The 19,756-nt window shown below is 33.9% G+C and overlaps 2 protein-coding genes across 8 annotated transcripts; one reads left to right on the top strand and one right to left on the bottom strand.

Moving 5' to 3' along the window:
• The first annotated feature begins 186 nt into the window (after positions 1-186).
• Positions 187-5,683, top strand: LOC123711199 (trichohyalin-like). Of its 4 annotated transcripts, none has more exons than XM_045663653.1 (8): positions 187-311; positions 395-471; positions 1,186-1,409; positions 1,691-1,855; positions 2,399-2,477; positions 2,708-2,911; positions 4,715-4,868; positions 5,111-5,683. In XM_045663653.1, exons 2-7 carry the CDS (start codon positions 412-414, stop codon positions 4,865-4,867), a joined length of 885 nt encoding a protein of 294 aa, XP_045519609.1. In that variant the 5' UTR covers positions 187-311; positions 395-411; the 3' UTR covers position 4,868; positions 5,111-5,683. The 4 variants fall into 4 exon arrangements, with proteins under 4 accessions (XP_045519609.1, XP_045519607.1, XP_045519608.1 ...); XM_045663651.1 differs by having other exon boundaries at positions 390-471; XM_045663652.1 differs by having other exon boundaries at positions 390-471; positions 4,715-4,879.
• Positions 5,684-7,751: 2,068 nt separating this feature from the next.
• On the bottom strand, positions 7,752-18,781 carry LOC123710921 (IQ and AAA domain-containing protein 1-like). 4 transcript variants are annotated; one of them, XM_045663231.1, is made up of 19 exons: positions 18,664-18,781; positions 18,397-18,563; positions 17,260-17,456; positions 16,720-16,921; positions 16,253-16,387; positions 15,900-16,014; positions 15,395-15,543; positions 14,455-14,614; positions 13,774-13,941; positions 13,373-13,521; positions 12,849-13,002; positions 12,254-12,357; positions 11,497-11,642; positions 10,406-10,557; positions 10,032-10,131; positions 9,355-9,478; positions 8,496-8,615; positions 8,230-8,299; positions 7,752-7,925 (listed from the first exon to the last, which is right to left on the bottom strand). In XM_045663231.1, the coding sequence occupies exons 1-19, from the start codon at positions 18,745-18,747 to the stop codon at positions 7,773-7,775; spliced, it is 2,649 nt and encodes an 882-aa protein (XP_045519187.1). In that variant the 5' UTR covers positions 18,748-18,781; the 3' UTR covers positions 7,752-7,772. The 4 variants fall into 4 exon arrangements, with proteins under 4 accessions (XP_045519187.1, XP_045519188.1, XP_045519189.1 ...); XM_045663232.1 differs by having other exon boundaries at positions 12,882-13,002; XM_045663233.1 differs by having other exon boundaries at positions 7,884-7,938.
• Between the last annotated feature and the right edge of the window lie 975 nt (positions 18,782-19,756).

Here is a 19,756-nt window from a genome sequence, read left to right as displayed (position 1 = left end):
TTTTGTTACGCGTTGAGTGACTGGGGCTGAATAGGTTTGAAAAATGTTTTATTCTTACGAGTTTGTACTCGTCGCGGGTCGCTGGACAAGAAACGCTTTCGTGGCAAATGAAGGACTTAGTATTTACACGTCTCAAGCGAAACCTAGTGTTGAAACCTGTGATTTGATGTACTGTGCACGCCTCAGTCCTCACTACTCACCTCTTCGCTTGAGTCTTGACTCTTGACACTTACTGCGATTTTACCGTTAAAAGACGCTATTGAAGAAAAGCTGCGCAATAAAAGTATTAAAAACAATTATACTACAAACCGGTATTAATTTTAATTGTATAAATACTAAGATTATATATAATAAAAGTAAAATTGCAGTAATTGTAATAATTTTTGTAGTACAGATTTGTAAGGCGTAATTATGCAGAATTTTCCCGGTGGTGATTACAAAAATGTTTCAGAAAACGAGCGTAAAGATAAGGTAAGAAGGTTTTATTAATTTACACTAAAAAATTTTTAACTTATACTATGTAAGTAACCCGTTTATGACGTAATATCTGCAACGAACCGGCAAGCAACGGACTAGCCCATACCATAAGGAGGCTAAAATTCTTAATGCAATGCGCTAGCTTCACTGCGCAATTACTCCAATAGGTAACGATGTTTTAATTCAGAAAAGATTTATGAAAATCTCGACCGGTGGAAATTCCTACTTTAATTTTGTACGTTTCACCACTAAGTCGGCCATTTAATCGTTACGTTTTCGTTGTGCTGTAAATATATGTATAATTATGAGCCTCGAAAATGACAAATATTAAGGCGTAAGGCAAGCTTCTAGAAAGTTTTTCTGTAACTGAACCTGCACAGGAACATAAATGAACACTTTTAATTAACTTCTTTTTTGCTTTTTTTGCTAAATTTGCTATTTACGAATCAAATACTTTGTATTCATTTTTCTGTATATAACAATGGCCCCATTTAGGCGATCAAAGTATGACTGAATTAAATTCTTAACAAAAGAAATTCCTTATCATTAATAATGACTTGACAATTTGTAGTTTCTTTCTAATAAAAAGTTTTACTAATAAATTATAGTTTATTGTATGAAAACACCTCTTTTGGTAGTGGATTTCTTAAATAGAACATTTTGTACTGGATCTTGTTTAATTTATGATATGAATAATGTACTTTACAGTCTGATCTTCATACTCATATGAAAAACCTCGATGACTCCTTCAATGATGATTCCTACAAAGGGAAGGCTCAAGCTAAAGTGGATAAAGATATTAAATATCGTCATGAACTAAAAGAGCAGTGTGAGGACAACTATAAGAGGGCGCAGTATGATTATGAGGAGTCGCATGCTGAGACATCAAGAATCCAACAGGCTGGGAACTATATGACAGAACAGTATCACCAGTAAGTAAATTTTTTTGCAACTAATTTATAATTCTACTATTTAAATCTTATTCAATAAATTCTATAAAATTTGGTGATATTGTAGATAGTTAGATGGATCAAGTAGATTATTTAAAACTGTAGTTAGTGGAAGAAAAAGTTACTTAATTGTTTTTGCAATTGCATAAATTAGTAATAGATAAAATTAAACTTAGACATTCATGCGATTAAGACAAACATTTATCCTTAATATTAAGGATGAGTGATGCAGGACTACACTTTAAAGTCTTAAACAATTTCAGAGATCTTCAACAAAAACATGATGATTCAGTAAGACTTCACGACGATATTGAGAGTTTTAAGAAAGACTGTGTCGATTTTAGGGAATTGCAAACAGCATTGATAAATGTAGAGGAAGACCGAATTGAAAGACAGAGCCACGAGATCTCTGACAGGAGTTTAGTGGTGTAAGGTCCTAGCGTAGTGTCTTGCTTTGTGCTCAATTCTGAATTGATGTTATTAAACTTTTATATTATATGAAATTTCATATAAATTACTATTTCAATTCAGAGTTTCATAGCATCATTGCTCACAAAACTTATTCCTTCACCGCTTGAAATCCTTAATATTTTAATTGATGTAAAACAATTTTTTTTAATCAAAATTAGTCAATTCATGGCTTTATATCAATACTAATTACCTCAGCTACCACATTTGTGTCTTTGAATAAAGTGATCTCTGGTGAAAATGACATTTAACTTTGATTGTAATTATACTGAATTGGTTTCTATCGAAAGCTGGAAATAATGAACCTGGATGCTATTTCGAGATCTGTGTTATGCAAAGATTTGAAGTGTCTTACCTGCACGAAGCACTTATTATTGATTTAACTAAATTACACTACCCGTTGCCAAGCAATATCCCTTCAGGTTACGAACACCATTTTCCATAGCTCTTGAATATAACAACATAATGAATAGAACATAACTGTCAGAGAACACTTATTACAGAGATCACGAGAGGGAGAGGAAACTTAAAGACAAGGACGAATTGAACACCAGAATGTGTACTCGTATGGTGGCTAATGAGGTGAGTCCATATTATATATATAGGTTCTATTTCCTTTTAAATATTAAGTGAAATGTAAATTTTGATGTAAAGCTATACAGTTATGCCTAATTGTTCAATTTTATTGGTTTTTTTTTAACAATTTTGTCATTTGCTTTTAATTAAATTTTCTCATTACATACAACTGAGTCCTTCCAAAACTCTATTTAATATGGACTCACATCACTCAGTTATTCCTAAATGCTCTCCAGGTGGATCGCCAAAATCGTGAAGATGTCAGAACCGTCAAGCACGAAGATGAAGATCGTGAGAAGTTACGCCGAGAGGACGTGATGGTTTACGAGAAGAAACAAGAGGATAAAAAAGAACTGAGTGACGGTCTTCTTACGCAAATAGAGGAGAACAAGCAATCTGTGCGGGATGAAAAGCAGAGGGAACTCAATTTTAGTGATCGGGTGAATAACTCAATTTTTTTTAAGATTTAAAGGTAGACTCAGACTTGTTTGGTATTAGTTAAAGGTTACTTTAGGTAATTTCATCATCATCATCATCATCATCATCATCATCATCATCATCGTCAATGGCTACACAGCCCTTTGTGGGCCTTAGCAAGAATATTTCGCAATTGTTCCTGTTCATCGAGCTCTGTTACATCTCCATCCTACTGAAGCAGCCTCGGTCTACCGGGTTTTCTCTCGCCACCAGGTTTCGAGTTCTCCTCGGGATTCTTTCGTCCGCCATTCGGTACACATGTCTCGACCACTCGAGCCTGTTGCACTTTATGAATTTTACAATGTTGGATGTCAAGGATGTCATAAGGTTCTTCATTTGTTGGCAAGATACGTTCGAGAATCATCGATCCGAAAATAAGGAGAGCAAGTCCTTCTCGATGACTGCCTGGGTTTCTGGAACATAAGTGGACATCGGTCGCAGCAGAGTTTTATACTGAGCGAGCTCGGTATTCTCTTATTTTAGATTATTAGCACTAGTCACTATTAATAATAAACCCGAGTAAATAAAATCCTCACATTCTTCAACGCTTACGTCTTCCGCGTCAAAGGGGTTTCTTGCTGCCAATAGTGTTGTCGTCCTATACTTTGTTTTTCCACATTTCACTTCAGGCCCAGGCTTTTGGAGGCTTTTTATACATTCCGTTAAGTGGTTTTGTTTGGCGTGACCTTTGAAATCCAAGTCGTCATATAAAATATAGTACTTCAGCATCTCTAAGGTATTTCTCCAATACCAAGTTGTAGGTGGTGGCCGTGGGCAGTGTTGGCCTAGCAGGCTTCGGCGTGGTACTTACGTCTGTCGAGTTTTAGGCTCGTCGTAGGTCGGCGGTGAACCGATAATTTTCTACCTATGTGCGCATTTAACACTCGCTCGTAAAGTGAAGGAAAACATCGCGAGGGAGCCGGCTTGCCTTGGCCCAGAAAGTCGACGGCGTGCGTCACGCGCGGGAGGCTGACCACCGATCACCTATATGACTGACAAATGACCAAACCGATACAGAAATCTGAAGGCCAGACCTAGAAGGTTGTAGGGCCAAGGTCACCTTCTCTAAGGCCATTACGTGGGAAGTGCGGGGGAGACTTTGTACCTTAATTCGCTTGGTATATTGACCGAGGTCAATTTAAGGGTTCAAGTTTAAGACGTAGAACGCAATCGTAAGCCGATTTGATATCTATAAATAGATGGCGTGTGGGTATTTCGAATTCCGTCATCTTTACTAATATGGTTCTGAGTGCAAAAACTTGGTTCATAGTAGTTTTATTTATTTATTACAGAAATACATACATTATCCTTACAGACTATGGCAATACGATAATGTCGAGAAACGTCGCTCGTCGTTTGTTGGGACAAACCATATCGATACTGACCAATCGTATTCACGACGTAATATACTTTAGGTTTCCTAATCTTTTGGTTTTTGACTTAACAGTTGATAAGGCTATCGCAATCTAGACATTTGACCGAGCCTGGCACTTCATTCTCGGATATTGTTCCTCATCTGTTCGATTGCTGTTGGTTTGACAGAGTCAGAAATTGGCCTTCGCCCTGATGTTTCAGTTACTGAAAGACTCGTTCCCTAAAATGGAAGACACGCATCAAACTGATATATTCATTTTAACATGAATACTATCACTAAATAGAACTTATAATATTTTATATCTGTAAGAGACTGTCGTATTAAATTTGTTGTCTTGATTATATTTTTGGTTAATTTTCGATGTCTAAAGCTATCATCGATCGATTCGTAGGCCAACGCTCTGATGGAACTGGAAGACGAGAGAGAAGAAGAGAGAGCTCGCAGGAAGAAGGAAAGGGACGACCAGTACTTTGCGGACTTGAGACAGCAGATCGCGGACAACGCGGTTCGCAGGCAGAAGCAGAAGGAACAGGACGCCATGTAAGGTGAGAAGATGGTGAGTCGATGATCCGAGTAGGGCTATTCGCAATGAGTATAGGTCATTTAATTTGTGGGACGATAACTCGGCATTTAAATCAGAATTGCTATCCAGGGTATGTCTGCGGCTTTTAATTTTAAGAAACAAATCTCTATCTCAAATCAATTATTGTCTGTTTAATATGTTGATCTTTTTTTTCACTCCTGTAGAAGTGTACAAATAACGAACGATATACTCTTTTTTTTTCAGGTGGTTAGGGCTACGTGCCCGAGCTTGAAGACTGCATACAAAATCTCATTATAAAGCCTGCTATTTTTATTAACTTAGCATTAGTCATGTTTTGTATTTTGCACATCTAATGTATGCTCACTTAAAATTCTCTCCGACTCAGATTCACAATGACATCCGATAGATGGCGCTGAAGCCTGACATTCCGTATTCTAACCTTAGGGTCGTGTCAGCTGTCACGATTCGACATTAACTGACAGCGCATTGGAAGTAAATACATCTCCAAATGCACCATATTTGCAATCAAAAAAATCTGAAGTTTAACAAATTTCTACTTGTTACGGAGAGATGAGACTCGGCGAGAGGTTCTCGAGGACTGTGCGCTCTTCATTGAATAAAATCACTTGAATTAGAAAATATGGAAACGGAGGAATATTAAATAAATGCTCTAAAACAATGTAAACATTTTGGAGCATTAGGAAAGCTCAGCTTTTCGTAGTTGCATTTAAATTTTGCCTTTTGCCTTTAATATGGTGATATAGTCATTATTATCGGGCTTATGCTTTGATGTGAAAAATAAATATTGGAACTAAATGTTTTTTTATTTAATGATGTCCGTCATTTCTTCCCGATATCGCGAAATATTGAAGTTTATAATTACAATTTTACAGTTAACTTGTGTCTGTCCGATAGCGGGTGAGTCAAATATTGAATGAGTAAAAATAAGTTGCTGGGTTTGGTATACGTTAAAGTGTTGGATTGAACCGTCTAGGCGACGGTAATCTTAAACGTTAACACATGGTCTTTAATATATTCATGATCATGCGCAAGCGAGGAGTATCTCGATTGAGGCGCGGGCGGGGGAGTACTAACGGCATGCTGGCAGTAAAATATGGAAGAATGGATTATAAAGGCTTACATGGGTCTTTGCTATGGACTGCATGTGCCCTTTTAAATTTTATGATTAAATGGACTAAAGTTAATCTACTAATATTATATTTAGGACAATATTGTAACAATAATAACCATATGGACTTATAACGGTCTGCTTCAATAATTATTACCAAAACGAAAAAAAAACTATACATTTGTTGCGACATCTTCAGACTGCTGCTACTAATAGTACGAGGAGGCTCTGAATTGTGTGCTTAAAGTGCTTTCTACCACTGAGCACATGTTACTCTCCACACCAGACTGGTCGAGGATCTTCCGAGGAGGAAGAGTTTTGGAGACGGGAAACTGTCTATAACGGTAATAATACGATTGTACGCTTAGGTCTGAGGTTAAGCACCTGATAACCTATATTATTAATTTATTCGGCTTTTGAATTTATGAGAATTAAAAATCTTTTCATTTTCGGATATAAGTGTTAACGCATCACACAGACAAAATACTTAAAATGTTTTTTTTCTCTTATCCATATGGATAATTGTTCATACGTACTTGTACATATGTATGTAACTTTTCCACTTTTATTATAGATATTACCTATGTTTTTTTTACAATATAACGATGTGCAAGTAAAATTAATATCAGGTATGGCATTTTATATTAAAAAGGGTAGGTGTAGGATGACAATGATGTGAAGGAATAATTGCGGATTACAGATTAGATATACCAGATATATTAAGTTGTAAGTACTTAGTAAAATTTAAATTGGAAACGTGAGTGAATGAACTCCATGTCGTATTTTCGGTTTTTGGTGTATTTTGTGTGGATCAAGGAAATATATACAATTGAATTACTATAAACATTAAAACCGTCGATATAAAGCTTGTTTTTGAAAATAAAATTTGAAAAGTTTATTTACAAACTATCACCCTCTCCTAAATAATCAAAATAAACCTTTTATTCTTAACTAAGAAGGTGATATGTACGAACATAACCACTGCGATAACTATGTTCTAATTAAGGGGACCCTATTCTCCGTGGATGAAAGTCGCAGACATAACACCTTCGAATATCATAGAGTACCAATAATAATTCTTAAAAGGCCGTCCGGGCGCACTCGCGCGCTCCCTGTTATAGAGTGTGCAATATCAAATATTAAATATAAATAATTTCAGTAAACGTACCAAGATACTGAACACAATAAATACTCTTTTGTAACATTTAATTTTTAAAGTAACAAAGAAGTAAAGATTTTTCTTCGTACCTCTTGTACCTAGCTCATAAGTACGGTTATTTATGAGTAAAGGCCTTAGACCGCATCCTATATATATACAATATTCTTTAAAATATTAAATTCATATTGAACCTACAGTTGAAAGGGCTCGCATTTGGTCGCAATAAAGAAGTGAAATGGCCGCATCAGCAGTTCAGCAAACACGGTCCCATTGAGATAGATAAAAATCGCAAAATCCCTCCATTCAGGTTAAATTGACACTCCATACGGGTTTATTTGTAGAGTGCCATTACAACGGCTTATCGCCCTACAACAGACTAAATTTGTTTTATAAAAATTTTTGCTAACACTTTTTTATGGTAATAACTTTTGCCAGGATTATTTTTTGTATATATTTAATACTGGCCATTGTACGACGAAGTCTCGTTCGCGTGGAATATGGTTAACCTATATCAAGGAATTGAGACTGACCCTTCGTACCCTGTATTATTGAATTACAGTTAAAAACAATTAAAGCATTTATTGAATAAAGATTAAATGAATGCGATACAAAACATTTTATTCAGTTACTTTTTTCTTTTTGTTTTTCTCCATTTTTTCCATCCAACGTTCAACGTTGATTTTGAATTCAATTTGGTCTTCGGTATGTTTCTTTTCTATATTTCCCCAGTGTGTTTTCTCAATGTACCATTTGTGGTACTTCTCATAGTCCTGTAAAGTATTGCTTTATTCTTCATATACCAAATTTGTTTTGTGCTCATTTTTTTTAAAATGGAATGGAACATAGGTACCTTCTGTTGCGGCTTATAAGCGATTGATATTTATGAAAGTACTTTTTACTAAGTTTTAGAAAATTTATATTCGTATTTTCCACATTGCTACAAAGTCCGAGCCTCCACTTCAGCCTCTACGCAATTGTAAGAGATGAGTAGGTATATACCCGATAATCTACCTGGGGTACTAAGGCATCCTTAATACCTCAGGTAGATGCTAGAACGAAACCAATGCTACTAACTTCCGGTTCATCGTCGCTTTGTAAAAAATAATCGTAGATTTCATCGGGGGACAATCCACTGGCCGCTATTCTGTAATGACATTAAATAAACATTATTTTTTCTCTTACGTAACGTTAAGTTTATAAGGTATGTGTCATTACGTAAGGCAATTTTTGTGAGAAATCTTCCTACGATATACACTTAGTTGTTTTCATAAGTGTTTTCAGTTCTACCACATCGAAAAACTTTTCACGGAATTCTTAGATTTGGGTTTAAATGTACATACTTGATACTTCGATTCGCAGTTATGAATGCTTCTAGCATTCTCTTGAGATATCCTACAGAATGTCCCTGCAAATGACGTGCGACGCTCTGTATGTCCAATGAAGGCGGTACTATTCTGTTGCTAAAATCAATGCAATAAACTTGATTATAATTTGATATATAATATATGTAGAGTACCAGGTTGGTGTGTCCACTTACTTCAAATTAAACAAAGATTTTTTGCAATGTACGATATTTGTTATATTTTTATTTAGTCAATTAATCTGAGCAGTATTCTTGGCACGTTAACTTGTTTCGGTAAGAATGGCTGATGTCTGTATTTCAAAGTTCAAACTCACACTTACCACACATTTGGTATACTATACTACGCGAGTTTTACAAAGAAAATACGTTGGTTTCGATAATTTAAATAAAACTTTTTACGGATATGTTGCCGTCTTGCACGGTAGGCTGACGAGCCTAAGAAGTTGGTAGGGAAGATTGGGAGAAAAACGCTCAAGAGAGAGATGGAGCCAGTTAGAGGCAGACAGAACTCAAAGGTATTCATCATCCAAGTGAAGCTCCTTGGAAAAAAAAATAATTATTTTGGTATAAAATTTTTAACTGTATCTTTAATGAATTAGAATAAATGATGCTTAATTATTAATGATAACTATACGTTTCAGTAACAATGGCCGCGCCAGATGTTTCTTGTCTTCGGTTGAAAAATATACCTAATAATCTTTAAAGGTTTGAGCTTTCGATATAACAAAAATCTTTGTCTTGTTTCGGGTGTTTCATAATTACTCAATTGTCAATAAATACATTTTTCTGGAAGCTTTTACCGTATAAACAGTTTCAATTCTTTTGAAAAAAAGTACCTTGAAACCCAATTCCGTAATATAAGTTGCGTAGTTGCATACAGAATGGGCGGCATAAGAACCACAGTCGGAAAATGTTTGGTCATCTGTTTGCTTTTGGTTAGCCAAGGAACAACACACGATCCTGTAACAACATGAAGTTATATATTTTTGATTATTTATAATTGGAGTTTACTCCTTAAGAAACGATTTGAGATATAAGGCCCGGTACGGAAATTTTATGAGGAGTAAAATCAAGTGTAGCACGAAAAGTTGAGGCGTTACGTAGAAAGAGACAAATATATATATCTGTAGGATTGAACTCATTCTCTCTCTAAAATTGGATTTGTATAAATTGAACACAATTATTATTTATATTGTTTTGTAACATACTTTCTGTAATACGCTTTATTGAAGTAATATAAATAATCCGAATAAATACAGATATATGTTTGTTTCTCTTATCATTTTAGCAGATGCGTTGATTTACCCTTTTTTTCTATTCGATATATATCATAATTATCGTTCGTAAGGAGTAAACTCCAATCGTGCGTCGTAGCTGACACACACACACATTTTTTTATAGATTATTAATTTTATTGATTGACATACATTTCGATTGATAATCGCTGAATGTAGACACTTAGTTGATGGATGTCGAATAGAATTTGTTTTATATTAGACGTATAAAGTTATACCTATAAGAGAAATTTTGTCCGTTTGATGAATCTTTCTGGTTAACCGTTTCACTAACAGCTTCCTCAGCTCAGTGGAATTCGTTTCTTCACCAACTGGAGCCTTTAAATGAAAACATATAATCCTACCGAGCGAAATACTGAGATGGATAGTTGCACACAGGCTGAATTCATAAGAATTGCATTATTTATTAGTTTTATTGATTTATGTATTACATTATATATAAATATATTGTTTTATTTTGTATTGTATTAGTATTAAGTTCCTTGAAAAATAAGTAATAAATAAATAACTTCACCCAATTTGAATTTAATAGTCTATCAGTAAAAAGAGATTGCCTGTGGCAAGCTTCAATGCTAGTCATAATAACGTATACCTTTTTCAAGTACAGTCTGTTGATATGCCTAATATAGATAATTGAAGGTTGCGTAGCGTGAGCACAGAGCAGCAGAGCGGCTACCAAACTTTTTATTTCATCCTTCGATTTGTTTTGAAATTCCAATAGGTTCAAGTCATATAGAGTTGCATCTGTAAATCATATTAATTGCGTCTTCCGTTGAGACGTTCAGACGACAGACAACAGTTTCAAGTTAAATGGTTCATACACAAAGAGAAATAGTAAAAGTTACGTTTGCGTTGGTGATAGGCGCTTTGTTATATATTTGTTGTTTTATTTTATAATTATCTATAAAGTTTTTCATTAATATATATAAATATAATATAAAAAAATTCATAAATGTGCATTATATATCACTGCATCTCTAATAAATTCTATTTTTACTATTCAGCGTAGCATTCTTTTCTAGAAGTTGAAGATTTATTTGGTTTTAATGAATATTCAGCATTATAATCGAACTCTACGGCTTGTTTAACTGGGAAGCAGTGATGTATGATCCCCAGTGAGACAATGTGTCGTCTTAAAGGTTCGCAACGCCGAATTATTGAATCTAGTTTGTTAGCGATAGTGGTGGTTTTCCCATGAAAAGAACAGTGGCTATGCAAACAGAAGATGGGCTGACGACTTAAAAGAAATAGCATGAAAAGACTAGCAGACTCTGAAAATAGAGCCACCTGGAAAGGGTTGGAGGATGCTTCACCCTAGGTGGGTATACCCGATATCCACAGGCAACTACAACATTTATCTATAAGAAAATACTAACAACATTTGAAATGGAAAAAGGCTTTATTGAAAAGGATTACTAAAATTATATTTTTGTTGCACCTAAATAGATTTAGAATTGAAACTAGTTAAAACGAAAAAATGAAAGCTAGCAATGCACTCGCTAGCCAGTCCATGAGCATACCGCGAATACTGAACATCAGGTGAGCCTCCTACCCGTTTGCTCCCTGTTCTATAAAGAAAATAAGGTAGCTAGTATATAACGTGCGCGTGATTTTTGTGTAAGTATTTTTTGCTTAGTTTATATTCTGGTAAATAAATAAAAAGAAAATCATTACAATTCATACCATTAATAGTTGCCATTATGTGAACTAAAACAGTTTTGCCGCTACCACTCGGTCCAACGAGGAGAATCCTTCTAAACCCGTGGATCACTTCACGACATCTCTCCCACCATACACTACGGATTTCACCACCAAATGGATGAACTAGCCTGCAAAATAAGGATTAAAGAGAAATTATATTGACAAGCGGGAGTTCAACTCAGACAAAACGAGTTTAGTTTCGTTCCCTCTTTTCGCGAGATTTCAATTAAGAGAAGTAGCTGAACTCAAGTGAATATTTAAGCAAGTGTTAAGCACATAAAATTCATAATTTTAGCGTGTTATTCAATTTAAAAGGGCATTAAAGATACGTATCACAATGAGGCTAGTACACTAAAATTAGTACGGCTGTTTGGTGCGACGTTTGTTCGTTCGTATACATTACTAAGTTTGTCATGTAAAAAATAAAATGTTTGTAATGAGATATAAAGTTCTTTAAATATTTAATATTAACTCTGGTCCAAACAAACCGAAAATGATCTAGAGGCAAAACATATATCCGTTAGTAGTGTATGAGGAACTATTAAGTTTACCTTTTGTAAGTCTGTGGCGTTGCATATATCAACCCCATAATTAAGACCCTTACACAATATAACTTTCTATAATAGTATTTTTTTATGATAATTTAGTAAAATTAATTGTATTTACGGAATTGAGTCAAAAAACAATACATTAATTTCCGTTTTATTATATAAAATATATTGCAATAAATTAATCATACTTTAAGTCACATTTTAGTTTGTCGCCTACAAAGTTGTAGTCACCCAAAAAATCTTCAATCTTTGTTGTAGGATGTTCAACTAGGATGCCTTTCACAGCTAAGTCCTAAAAAGTGGACTAAATGAGGTCAATATTTATTTCATAAGTTTGATGCTTAAACCTACTTTAAATGCGTAATTTATATTCATATAATGATAATAGATTTATTGTATCTTATCGTAATATTGTCTTTACATTAAAAAAAACAAAAATCTAATAAAAATGTTAATGCCTTATATAAGTCTTATACTTAGAATAAACATTCTTAGTTACAATATTCCTGATTGATATAAAATCAGTAGCGCTACAATCTTTTTTGGTTTAGGTCGGATTTCTGTATCTGTTTCATGATCATTGACACGAATGACACTCTAACAGTAGGTGATCAACCTTCTGTGCAAGCTGGTTTCCCCACGATGTTTTCCTTCACCGTTCGAGCTAATGTTAAATGCGCACACAAAGAAAGTTCATTGGTGCGCAGAGGATCGCAGACGACCTCAGGGATGAGATTCACATGCTAAATAAATAACTCTATTTCTGACTGATCTGAAACTAACACATAATTTATCAAATAAAACATCCTCCTGTACTATTTTAGGTTTGCGTTTCTTTTTGACTCGTTGCGCACTTTCCTTTATATTTTCTGGCATATCTTCATTATTCCTTTTATAGTCTTCTTTTAAAGCTGCCATTAACATTTGGTATTCCCTTCTAGAAGGTAATAAATATCCGTTATTGTATAAATGAGTACATCTCGTGGCTATGTTGGTTGCTTAGCGTTTGACTGTTTAAATTTTCGGGTATTTATTGCTATGTCATGTAAGTTTGCTTTGCCTTCAATCTGTGATGACTACAAGATCCAAGAACAATTTTAAAAAATATCAGTCTGTAACTGAAATTGGGAAGGGACCACTGTGATTGTAAATTTTTCCTCGTTAACACCTTTTACATAGCTAATTATTTTTCATAAAATGCAGCGTTTAAATAATGCAATAATTATAATAATGTTTTCATATTTACAATACAACCCATTCATTATTGATAAAGTGATAAAATAATGTTAAAGTTAAAGGATAAGGACCTCATATCTTCATCAATTGATAGTAAAACTTCTTCATTAGCCTCACAATATATATTTTCTATGTCTATTTCGTTTATAAATCCTTGTTTAACTTCTAGAATATTCAATTTGTCCCAGTCTGACCAATGACTTTTATAATCTTCGATAGACTGAAAGTTATTAATTTTAAAATATGTATTATAATTAGCTCTCATTAACGAATCCAATTGTAGTCAAATCATGGTTGAATCGTTATTTAAGATTCCATATTATGAACATTATTCTTATTAAATTAACTTGCCGCTGTGGTAAAAATGTGGCTTTTGGATAAATCATTACAAATCAATATATTTAATAATAGTAATAATATTCCATATCAAAATTATATTAAAATAAAAACAACAACTTTACGTAATTATTACCTCTATTAAACGAATAACTTTCTTTGAAGCTGGGAAATTGTATCCTGGATGCATATTTGGATTTTTCATGATTTTCTTTAACAACTCTGCTTCCAGCTTCTTTTTTTTTATTTCCTCCTTTATTATGAGAATCTCTTCTCTTTTTGCTTCAATTTTCTCATATTTTAGCTAAAGAGACAACTAATATATATTTAATTGAATAGCTACCTAATTATGTTTATTTTTTACACTTCATTGCCTTAAACATACATATAAAAACCGGTTACATAAGTTATTAGGCAACGGCGGCCTGATCGCTAACAAGCGATTTCTTTCAGGCTTTTTGGGAAAATATAAAAAGAAACACCATAAACAAAGCGTATAAAAAAATATCCAAAACACAAAATTATCTGAGAGACAAGAAATAATAATTAAAAATAAATCAAACTACAATCTGAAAAAAGTAATAATAAAACATTTGTAAAAGCTAATCTTTGAGTTAATGTATCAGTTGCTAATAATGGAGTAGAAGAGAAATATTTAAAAATAAGTCTTTGTTGTTTTAGTAGGTGTTTTTTATTAAATAAATGATTTATTAATTATTTAGAGAGTTCTCTATTATTTATATATTACCAACTACATGTGGCAATTACAAGAAAACTTTGTTTTAAAAAAACCCTAGTTGTAAACAAAGGAGACTACCTCAGCTGCTGTTTTATTCTTTTTAGCTTTTTTTTGTTCCATATATGTCTTATACAATTCTAACCACTCAGACGGCGTTGGCAATTCTTCTTTTATTATATTTACCAAACCACCTTGACTTTCTTTGGGTATTGCATGAAAAAACTGCACTTCATCGAACCTAAAAATATGATTCTTCGTTAAAGTTGAATAAAATTAAAGATGGTACTACATTAACAGATAACTAAAAAAAAGGCTAATTTAATACTGTATTAAAAATACAACTTAGCATATATCATACATATGTGACGGTCGAACGGCTAAACATACATTACAATAATAATATTAAACTTAGAAGTAAAATTTACTACTAAAAAAAATTGAGCAGACAGAAAAAATAAACGGTTCAAATATCTTCGTCTCGCCTTTTCTCCAACTTCGATTTTGTACCTGTTTGCGCAAAATCGGTGTCAGTCAAGAAGTAGTAGTCTGATTGATTATTGGATGCCTTTTTTTATTATACTGACGCGCGATAGCTGAACCAGCGCCTAGTATTTTAGCAAGGAAAGAGAGCTTACGGATACCCAGACCCACACAGTACCCTTCGAAGTAGTTCGACTCTTGGGCCGTGGGGTTCAAGTGCACTGGCGCTAATTAAAGTTTAAAGTTGGAGCCTGGTAGATAGTACCGGTGACACCAGAACTGGTGCTTGTCTCGCTCAACAAATAAGCATCGCAGTACAGCGAGGAAATGCTGCCAGCGTTATAGATATACTGTCACACGGACCAAACTTTTAAATTGGTTTTAATTTAATTACTGTGTAGGTTAAGGAGATCGCAAATACTGTATATTTGATTGTTATGTTTAGGTTTAAATAAACTTTAGTTTACAAATGAAATGATTTTCAACAATATGACGGAATTTTTTAAAATTCTTATCTGAAAGGAACTGTTTTAATTACCATCGCTTAAACCAATCTCGAATAAAATCGCGATAATCATCAGCAATGAAATCTTTTCTTTGTCTAAAGAAAAGATTTTTCTTATTAATATAGTCATTTTTCCATCTTTCAGTAAATTTGTCAATGAGCTTACATCGTTCTAAATAAAGCTGAAAGAAAAATAAATTTTTATTCATATCAATTAAGCTTTTAATCCTTTTTTCGTATGGCTCTGCGTCTTCTACAGCATTTACCATGCATAGTGTTCAGCGGAGTTGTTCGGATTAATACCTGTAGTTCAGTTTCTACCGTCGACCTGGACGTATTGCCCACCTTGCCACTGAAGTATTTCCGAACCAATTCCACTTAGGGTCCTTCAAGAAAAGACCTTTCTAAAAAGGCCGGCAATGCACGCGAGCACTCTGGCAATGTGAGTGTCATGGGCGACACAGTAACAGGTGAGCCTCCAGCCCATTATCCCTGTATATAATAAACAATAATAAAACTGAATTAATTAAAAATAAACCTGTCTTTCCTTCTCTTGATAGCTGTTGTGATTTATGTGTCTACAAACATTCATGCCTAAAAGTTCTTCAATTTTACAATGTTTTATTCTTATTCGCTTCAGTTCAAAATATTTCCTGAAACAAAATTCTAATTTTATTTTCAATGTAATGTTTTTCGGCTACATTTCATTGTGGAAAACAGACGCAAAATTGTGGTCTGCTGTATGTTGGTTTTGAATCACGTTTATAATAGACAAAATTGTTTTAATTGTAAAATATAATATATAAAAGATACAAATACCTATAATAGGTACAAATAGGTACCTATAATATATTGCAATTATTTTTATCGATAAACATTCTTACAAAATACCTCATCACTTTTTGAATAATTGTAGCCCCTCTTTCCCTGATCTCCAAACGTGCTGGAGGCTTTAACGTCCCACTTAGTTCTTTTTCCCAAAGTATTCGTCTTTGATGTCTCAGTATATTTTGTTGTGTGATTTGTCTAAAAGAAAAGTATTTAATTACATTTTGTTTCTCAATTTTACGACATTACCATTATATCCGAGTAGATCCTAGTTGTCGAATAATCGTTTTTAACTCTTTAAATACACCCGATTTGAATTAAATTCAATATTAGGTAGCTGAAATGTGTTTTATTTATGGACAGCCTCCATAATAAGGGAAATCAAAAATAAATACTAAGGCTTCGTTTTTTTAAGTGATGTGAAAAACTAAATTACAAGTAACAGGGAAAATAAAGGAATGGAAATTTTTACGTTTCAAATGAAACTATCACAACGAAAGTGTTGTTTGAAAAGGTCCTGATAACTTTACCGTGTCTTTTCGTGTGCTTGTATGAGAGATAACAATTTCCTTTTTGTTAGTGTCTCTTCTGATATTTTCTCTTCAACTTCATAAATTTCTGTAATATTTATTCCCTTAGTTTTTGTAGATTCTTTAGCATCGTCAGGCAGATCCCACCAATTATCAATTTTAGGTTCCGAGGCTGTCTCTTCAAAATTCTCTTCTGGATTTTCTTTGAAACCAAATTGCACGACTTAAACAAACGATTGTTAATTACACTGATTGTCCCCAATGGGGCGAGGGGCACACATTTCTGTTTCATCATATCAGTTATTAAACAGGATATTCCTTCTGTGTTTACAAAACGAAACAAATATTAGTTAGTTATCAAATCTAGGTCCCCGAGATAAACGCCATTAGCACTGTCACTTCGGAAGTAAATTTTTACTTTAGTTAAACCTGTGTGTAACGCCGATGAATTTATACTTAAAGAGATTATATTAAATGGAACAGGTCTCATTTTATTATCAAAAAATTCGTCTATTTCTTTAAATGTAATTTAAAAAATACCTTCTTCGCTTTTGTATCTGGCTTTCTGAAAGGCTTCACTGATAATGCGTTGAATGTTTGCAGGTCTAATATATTTGGAAGGCAAGCATTTTAATTCCGTATCAAACGGTGTCAGTTTATGTTTAGTTAAACCTCCACAAAGGAACTCATAATAGCTGCCATCAAGTTTTCGAAGTTGTTCTTTCAGTTCTAAAATCCTGAGTAAGAATTTATCATCTATGTTCAATTATAATGGGTCCGAAGTCACAAAGTCAATCATATTTATTATACTCGTATATTATACGCATTCAGTTAATTACATATCCTAACGTAAGCTGTCAACACGCCTCGTTCATGTGGAAATACACGCGGAAAAAGTGTGAGTTTCTCATTTAGACAGACGCCTTAAAAACAACATTATAGCGTAATAAAACGCAATGGGCCGCGTAAAATTCAATTGTGTATCGTAGAGTTCTATAGTACTGACTACAGAGCATCAGATTCTTTAGATTCATAATTACATTTAATTTAATAAATATTATGTATCACGATAAAAGGTTGTAACACCTTATGTACCTATTTTATAAAACATTAGTATTACCTATAGTAATACGGATGTCTTTTAAGATAGACACATCATTTAGTTACATGTAGTATTATTGACAAACAAAGTTAGAAACTGTTCGCGCTAAATCGGTGTCAATCAAAGAGGGATGACAATTGTCGATTTGACTTTGACACACGAACCGGAGATGGTAGGTAGTTAAATTTTAACCGCTGTCGCGTGCGCACAAAATATATGCCGCATACCGTATAACATTTACTTTTTTTTGATTCATCATTGAAGGATCTAGTGTTTGGAGTGAGATACGCCACTGTTGATGATAAGTGCTAGTTCTAGTATTATCGATTATCGGATTCCTTTTTTTATTATACTGACACGCGACAGCCGAACCAGCGCATATTATTTCACCGAGGGAAGGGAGCACCCTGGATATAGCTTCCGGGTACCCTGGCCTACATAGAAACGATAAGAGTTGTTATTTTTAGGAACACCGTCACATATTGCTATTTATTGTGTGAATTTAGTCAATTCAAACAATTTTATAAATGTCGCGTTGTTTTTGAACAACTATAAATTGTAACTATTGACAGTACCTGGATGCAATGGTTTTTATGATCTTTTGTATATACACTGTCTTCTGGACTTGTAGATTTTGTTGTAGACAGTCCAAAGCATCATTATAGCAGCACATGTAGCTTCCCAGTATTCCAGAAATTCGAAGGACAGCATCGCACAGCTCTTTGTCGTGTGCTTTACGTTCCTGTCATAAATAAATAATACTTCATTAGTGGATATGAACAGAAAGTGCCCCCCCCCCCCCCCATCTCCGCTTATTGTTATTAAATTGTTTTAAAAACAACCTGATAATCTAAATCTACAAATATTGTTCTTTCTAAGTTCTGAAGTGCTTTTTTCCACTGTTGGAAGTTATAATCACTAGACATTTTAAAATTTTGGAAATGACAAATTAAAACTCTGAGATTGTTCAATCTCGGTGGTCACGATTTGAGTAAAGGTCCATTACATCGAAACGAGGACTTGTTTACAATACGTGTTCATTAGTTCATTTCTTTCCATTTTTTGTTATCGTTTCTTGAAGTAGGGCAAATGGAAAAAATATATGGTGGGGTTGAGTAGTTTTTGTATCCATTTTGAAAGATCGATACACGATTTACATAATTTCGCTTGATAGAAAAAATTCCAAACATAGTCAATTTTTGACACTTTGAATTCATTTTATGACGAAAATGTATATCGAATTTGATTTTGAAATTTACACGGTATATTTTAGCGCAAGTCAAGTCATCCATTTCAGAAATAAAAAATTGATAACATTATATTAATTTTATGTTTTACATAACCAATTGCTATTGCGGGCCGGCGCGCCTCAGTGCTCCAGCTCTCCATTGCGTACCGCAGTCCACCCCGAGACACTGACACAGCAATTCATGCTGGGATAGGACCTTAAATTAGGCTGTTAAAGATTTTTTCATGATTTAGTCCCGTTAATCACGAATTATATTTTTCTACATCATACATACGTATGCGAATGTAGGAAGAAAAATCGGTGCATGGTTGGGTTCAAATATCAGACTAGAATTTGCAATACAGTTTTATTACAGCGTTCAGCCAAGAAAAATATTGTAATATCTCAATGAGATGGTTAACAGTGCCATTTAGTGGAAGCAAAGGGCAAACGATCACCATTACGTGTTATCGCCTGAAACGGAAACCCCTACATCATACCCGATGAGGGAAATAAGCGATCGCACTTGACGACGATGTCCTTTCATCTTTTCACATCATTTTAAGTTACACAACCACCAATAACCAAATATATTATTTACAACCTTATAACAAAGACACAAGGTTTGAAAGTTAAATGTGAGATATTCTTTTTGGTTATACGTTTCGGTCTTTAAATGTACGGATGCAAAACAAACTTTATGTTAT

Source organism: Pieris brassicae, chromosome 6 (assembly GCF_905147105.1).
Source record: "Pieris brassicae chromosome 6, ilPieBrab1.1, whole genome shotgun sequence".
NCBI lineage: Eukaryota > Metazoa > Arthropoda > Insecta > Lepidoptera > Pieridae > Pieris > Pieris brassicae.
The sequence above is the reverse complement of the archived record's forward strand: the minus strand, read 5'-3'. Positions and strand labels throughout refer to the sequence as shown.